General features: G+C 37.1%; 1 protein-coding gene across 5 annotated transcripts in view; it reads right to left on the reverse strand.

Annotated features, from left to right (window-relative positions):
• The window catches only part of LOC106872901 (endophilin-A), a 190,397-nt gene that overhangs the window by 73,090 nt on the left and 109,807 nt on the right, over positions 1-7,500 (reverse strand). For all 5 annotated transcript variants that reach the window (XM_089363475.1, XM_089363476.1, XM_089363477.1 and 2 more), the window contains exons 3-4: positions 3,292-3,364; positions 2,224-2,364 (exon numbers count right to left, since the gene is read on the reverse strand). In XM_089363475.1, coding sequence (XP_089219601.1) covers positions 2,224-2,364; positions 3,292-3,364 — 214 coding nt within the window. The remainder of the gene's footprint in view (positions 1-2,223; positions 2,365-3,291; positions 3,365-7,500) is intronic.

The raw sequence follows: 7,500 nt of genomic DNA on the forward strand, positions 1-7,500 counted from the left end.
AGCACTTAAGAACTCTCTTAAAACATTCTGCTACTGAAATAATTGGTTCAAAGAACCACCACCACCCAACCATCACCACTATTTCTATTTCCAATATTAGGGTACCGTATTTGATGGCATAAAAGACACATGGGCATAGCAGATGCACCTCAATTTCAATGGCACATATCCGTATGGATGAGGACAGCAGCATAAAGAAGTGCAGAGCTCTAATTGTGGAGGGTACCTGTGGAAAGGGTAGACCCAGGAAGACGTGGGACGAAGTGGTGAGACAGGATCTTCAGAAGCTCGGCTTCCCTAAGGAAATGACAAGGGCCCGGGGGATGTAGCAGTTTTCTGTACTTGATAAAATACACTAAGCTAGGTAAAATCGCTGTCTTTCACACATTTACATACAGGTGTTGGTGCTCTATTGGTAAAATCCCAAATTTTTAATTATATTATAAATGATACTGTTTAAATTGCATTAGTAAAGTGTAAAATAGTAAGTGTCCTGATAACCTGGTATACTTATTATTCCCTAAGATTTTAAATATATATATATATATATATATATATATATATATATTTATATATATGTATCATCATCATCATCATCATCGTTTAACGTCTGCTTTCCATGCTAGCATGGGTTGGATGATTTGACTGAGGACTGGTGAAACCAGATGGCTACACCACGCTCCAATCTGATTTGGCAGATTTTCAACAGCTGGATGCCCTTCCTAACACCAACCACTCAGAGAGTGTAGTGGGTGCTTTTACGTGCCACCGGCACAAAGGCCAGTCAAGCGGTACTGGCAATATATATTGCCAAGCAGTATATTACTGGTTATGTATCTAACTGGTCAGAATGTTACCATCAATACTGCATGGGTATAATTGTTGGCTTGAAACCTATGGTAGCATTCTAACTAATTATATAGCATGAGTTTGACAGTAGACAGACAGGTAGGTAGGTAGGTTGGTAGGCAGATAGATAGATAGGTAGGTAGATAGGTAGATAGAGAGATAGATTCTTCTTTTGTTTTACTTGTTTCTGTCATTTGACTGCAGCCATACACACACACACACACACACACACACACACACACACAAATTTTAAAATTTCAATTTCTCACACATTCTAAAAATACGTTTGCCTCCCCTGTCTGTGATGGGGATGGGGCAGAGTGTACAAGTGTGTGTGTGTGTGTGTACATGTATGTGTACATGTGCGTGTATAAAACATGAGTGTAGTATCTTAATGTAAATATGTGTACCAAAGAATGTGTATGAGTGTATGTGTTAGTGTGTGTGTGTGTGCGTAAGTACCAGAGTAACTGTGATGTGTATATAAAGCAAATGAAAGTGTGCAAAGTAGACATAACTATCAAACAGCTGCCCTACTCACATGTCTCCCCCTCCCGTCCACCTCACCCCTTAGAACACCACCTTTGACACTCATCTTCCGACCACCATCACCACCACCACTGGCACCTGCATACTGTTCCACTATCAATGCAACCACCACCACCACCACAATGTCACTGTCTCTCTCTCACTCTCCAGGACACGGACACACAGCCTCTGTTGTGTCTGCCTATGTCCTGTGCTGATCCACATATGTTAACAATGAATCATACACAAAAACCTAAACTCAACCATAGAAATAATAATAAACCCACCTTCTGGTATGCAGTTCGTTTTTGCCTTATAAGCGTCACACATCTTTATTGTTCATATTCGTATGAACATATGTGCACAGGTGTGGCTTGGCTGACAGGTAAGAAGTTCGATTCCTAACCGCACAGTTTGGAGTTCAGTCTAACTGTGTGGTGTCTCGTGCCAGGCCCATTAAATACACTGCCATCAGTTCACCATTTTTTGTTTTGTTTTTTTTTTCTTTTCAATAAAATAATCTTTAATTATTACTGGTGAGATTCTATGGATACATTATCTTGGTCAATTTATATATATATATATATATATATATATGTATATATATATATATGTGCTTTAAAGCAACCTACCTGATGAAGTACCGGCGCAGAGATATTGCTACAAGATATTTATTTACGTAATTATTTATAAAATGATTTTATGTAATGGTATGAGAATGAAAACTCAGCAACTGGCAACTGTTGTCACAGCATTGAAACAAATGTAGTTTGTAATTAAAACCTATTTATTCCATCTTGTATAAATTCCTTTATGAGTGTACATGTATGTGTGTGTTGTACTTACCAAATCTATCTTCTCCTAAATCTTTTCCATATTTAATCATGGTTTCTCCTAGAGTTCCTTCTGGTTGAGGATAAACTGAACTCTTTGCTTGGCCCCGAATTTTCGAAAAGGAGTTAAAAGCCATCAGTTTTGCTCTTGAAGCTATGGAAAGAGAAAACAAGGAATAAAAAGAAAAAAAAAGTGGAAAGAAAGAAAGAAGGAAAACAATAATGATAGAATGAGAAGAAAGAAGATAAATTTGAACTCAAGACTATAGAACTGGTAGTTCAATAAATACCCCTATCTACCTGGTTATTTTGAGAAGGCGCATGGCTCAGTGGTTAGAGCATCAGGCTCACAATTATGAAGTAGTGAGATCAATTCCCAGACCAGACCATGTGTTGTGTTCTTGAGCAAGACACTTTATTTCACATTGCTCCAGTTCACTCAGCTGTAAAAATGAGTTGCGACTTCACAGGTGCCAAACTGTATCAGCCCCTTTGCCTTTCCCTTGGATAACATCGGTAGCATGAAGATGGGAGGCTGGTATGCATGGGCAACTGCTGGTCTTCCAGAAACAATCTTGCCCAGACTTGTGCCTCAGGGGGTAACTTTCTAGGCGCAATCCCATGGTCATTCATGACCAAAGGGGGTCTTTACCCTTTACCCTATCTCAGTCCACCTAGCTGTCAAAAGGACCAGTTAGGCACTAGGTCAGCTGGAAATGTTAACTTAGACTGGTGTCCTTGTTGATACAAAAGCTCTGAAGTCTGCCAGTGCCTTTCATCCTTTCGGGGTTGATTAAATAAGTACCAGTTATGCCCTGGGGTCGATATAATCGACTTAATCCGTTTGTCTGTCTGTTTTTGTCCCCTCTGTGTGTAGCCCCTTGTGGGCAGTAAAAAAAATAAGATAGATAGATAGATAGATAGACAGATAGAAATAGACAGACAGACATACAAGCAGAGACAGACAGATAGATAGATAGATAGAGATAGATAGATAGATAAAGTCAGATAAATAGATAGATAGATAGCTAGATACAGATACACAAATAGAGACAGACAGACAGAGATAGATAGAACTTACCAGGATTTGGTTGCAGGAATTCGTGAGTTTTGTTCATGAGATCTGTAACCATCATCCCGAAAACATCCACTTTCTGGAAAACAGCAAAAAAAAAAAAAAAAAAAATTGAAAATTAAAATTACAATTTCAAATGAAGAAAAATCTGTTCATCTTAAATTCAAAATTTTGAAAATGAAAACATAAAAAGATGAAAGTTTTTTTTAATATTCATAAAACAAAAAAATTGTAAAAATTGAATAAAAATTTAACTCAAAATGTAACTAAAATTAAATTTTTTTTCTCCCCATCCAAGAGGGTTTTAAACGAATATATTAGAAGCTAATATTTAAAACTGAAATTCACTTTGAGGCACGCAATTAATAAAAGACTAATTATATACTAATTCAAAAATGCTGATTGTAAAGTGAAAAATTAATTGTGGTTGTTGAGTTGGGTACTACTACTACTACTACTACTACTACTACTACTGCTGGGGATGATGATGATGATGATGATGATGGTGGTGGTGGTGGTGGTGGTGGCTGTGGTGATGATGATGGTGGAGATGATTTTTATAATGATGACGATGATGATGATATCCTAGATGTGGTTGTTTTGTTATTGTATTGGAACTGTTGTTGTTAATGTTGTTACAGCTATTTAGCCAAGCTAGATCAGCAGGCCTGATTGAGTAGACCAGTGATCAAAACCATTCCAGACATGACCTCAAAAGAAAGAAAGAAAGGAAGGAACAAACGAACAAATGAATGAACAAAGGAAAGAAGACAGAAAAAGATAGATAGATAGATAGATAGATAGATAGATAGATAGATAGATGGATGGATGGATAGATAGATAGACTAAGATTCATAACTCCCAGCAAAATGGGGACATGTCTGCAACAATAGCAACAACAACAAATTTAGTCAGAGTCAAGGATAATAACACTATTGTGCCTTGCTTTGTTTCTTGGTCACCAATTTGGTAAGTCAGATTGATGCGGTTTGTATGTCAGTGAATGAGTTTTCTCTCAGTCACATTTCCTTTTTGGCTACCATGCTCCTGAACTCACACTCAACTCTCTAACAGCATCACACAATTCTTTCCTTTTTTCAAGTTCAGAACCGCCTTGACTTGTGTGTATGCATGTGTGTATGCATGTGTATCGGTATATATATAGTGTCTATTGCTGCAACATCTGTACAAAGGAATCAATGGCCAAACCTGAATTGAAAGGCCACATCTGTGGCGCTCATGTTTACGAGAACAATTCATGGCATTACTCAAAATCGATCTGTAACCATTGCATCTGTGTATGCATGTGTGCGTGTGCATATGTGTGTGTGTGTGTGCCTATGTACAGATATAAATAAATAAATAAATGAATAAATACATATATCGTTGCTTTTATGCAAAAGTGTCATAAGTCTAAAACGTTGCTTTTGCAGAAAACGAAAAAATAGTTTCACCATTCCATAGCAAAACCGTTGTGCTACACTTGGACAACTTTTGATATCTTGGCATCATTTTCAAAATTAAGATAAACTTCTTTTTAATCTAAAATATACTTTCTTTCATTTTCTACAATTCTCCTCCATCTATCTGGTAAACTTGCAAGGCCCCTCTTCCAAAATTCACTTGTCCATGATGGAAAATATTCCTCCACTACTGTTCTGACCTCATCTACAAAATTCATATTTTTCCCATTCAAATGATTTTGAAGACTGTGGAATAAATGATAATCAGAAGGGGTGATGTCCAGCGAATACGGTGGGTGGGGCATCGTTTCCCATTCAAACTGCTCCAGCCTTTGGAATGTCATCCTCGCTGTATGTGGCCAAGTATTATTCGGATGGAAAAACACCTGTCATCTTGAAATCAAAGGTAGTCGTTTTTCTTTTAGTGCTGACTTGAATGACTGGTTGAATGACCAATTCCAAGCTTCTCTACTACTTCCTCAACAGTTAAAACGAGATTTTGCTCCACCAGGGTTTACAGGACATCCTCATTGAGCTCTACAGATCTTCCAGGATGAGGCTTGTCTTCTAGGCTGTAGTTTCCGGCTCAGAATTTCTGGAACCATTGTTGACACTGACTTACGCTTATTGTCCGATCCCCATATACTGCGTTGATATCCCTCACACTTTCCATTGCATTGTTGCCTTTATTGAACTCGTACAACATGCTGAATATGCTCCTTCGTTACTTCCATTATAGCTTTGAAAAAATAGCTGTTAAAATCAAACTGCACTCTTCAAAACTTGCACTAAGAATAAGTACAAGGTAAAATTAAGGACAGGATAAAGTTGATATCCCATCCCTCTCCGGCTTTAAGTTCATGCAATTGAAAAATCCACATTACTTATGGGATGATACAATATATATATAGATAGATAAGCAGCTTTCTTTATTATAGTATAGATGTGACTAATTCGGGGAAACCTTACTTTCATTATTCATACATCGTCACTCTTGTAATGCAACGCTTTGTAATACTGGTTCAAATTGCAAGTGTGAAACTCTTTGCACTTTCTAATGAAACCTGGTCATTGTAGAGCAGTGTCTTTCAAATAACTGAAGCTGGTTGTTGAGATAATGTGGAAAATATGTAAATGGAAATAAAGTTTATTTTGTAGCCGAAAGATTACTGGATCTTTTGATACACCATACGTCAAAATCGGCAACACAGGTTTCAAATATATAAGGAGCATACGCACACGCACACACACACACACACAAACTCTCTTTTATATATATAGATGTGTGTGTGTAATAAGTGTATATCTTAGAAAACAGATATAACAACAATGATAATAGAAATAAGTGATGGTGAGGAAATGTATCAGTTTCAATGATGAGCATTTAATTGTTTAATCCAACTGAAGTACCTACTTATTGCATTAATGTGTACGTGGCTGAGTATTCCACAGAACTGTGTAACCCTCAGCACAAACCTCAGGTTACATCAACAGCATCTATAACGTGTGTGTGAAGGTCAGATCTTTGTATTACAGACGCCTGCAATCTATCCTACGCAAGATTCTCCAGACAGGCAGATCATCCCACTTTTTCTGCAACGGTCATCCATAAATACAGGCTTATCCTATACAGGGGCCGGTGCCACATAAAATGCACTCAAGCCAGTGCTGCATATTCGTGAGTTAATTACATTGATCCCCACCCCCGGTGCTCAATTGCTACTTATTTATATTGACCCTGAAAGGATGAAGAGCAAAGCTGACCTAGGTGGAATTTGAACTCAGAATGTAAAGACAGACAACATGCCGCTAATTTTGAGATTTGAAATTAGTACTTAGGCGTTAAATATTTTCCATGATACTTTATATCCAATTACCAAGTGTTATAATTTCTGGAATGAGACCCTGTGAGGCCCTGGACAACAGGTTGTTGTTCTCTCTCACAGAATTAATTAAAGCAAGGAAGACAGAGAGCTCCAAGAAGTAAGATTTAATAAATTATTATTATTATTATTCGGTTTCCCTAAGGTTCAAAGAACAAACCCAAGTCAAATTGAACAATTATAATAATAATAATAATAATAATAATAATAGTAATAATAATAATAATAATAATAATAGTAATAATAATAATAATAATAATAATAATCCTTTCTGTTATAAGCACAAAGCCTGAAATTATGGGGGAGGGGTACAGTCGATTACATTGACCCCAGGGCTCAGCTGGTACTTATTTTACTGACCCCCAAAAGGATGAAAGGCAAAGTGGATCAGCAGATTTTGAACTCAGAACATGCAATGCATTTTGCTTAGCGAGTTAATGATTCAGCCAGCTTGCCATAATAATAATAATAATAATAATAATAATAATAATCCTTTCTACTATAGGCACATGGCCTGAAATTTTGGAAGAGGGAATTAGTCGATTAAATTGACCCCAGTGTTTCACTGGTACTTAATCTATCGACCCTGAAAGAATGGAAAGCAAAGTCGACAATTCTGCCAGCTCACCAATGATAATAATAATAATAATAATAATAATAATAATAATAATAATCCTCTCTACTATTGGCACAAGGCTAAAATCTTAGGGAGGGGAGGCTAGTCGATTACATCAACCCAAGTACATCATAACTGGTACTTATTTCACTGACCCCAAAAGGATGATAGGCAAAGTGAACCTTGGAGGAATTTGAACTCAGATCATGAGGACGGACGATATGCCGTCAAATGTGTTGCCTGGCCTGCTAAC

This window comes from Octopus bimaculoides, chromosome 15, assembly GCF_046866305.1.
Source record: "Octopus bimaculoides isolate indiv1 chromosome 15, ASM4686630v1, whole genome shotgun sequence".
NCBI lineage: Eukaryota > Metazoa > Mollusca > Cephalopoda > Octopoda > Octopodidae > Octopus > Octopus bimaculoides.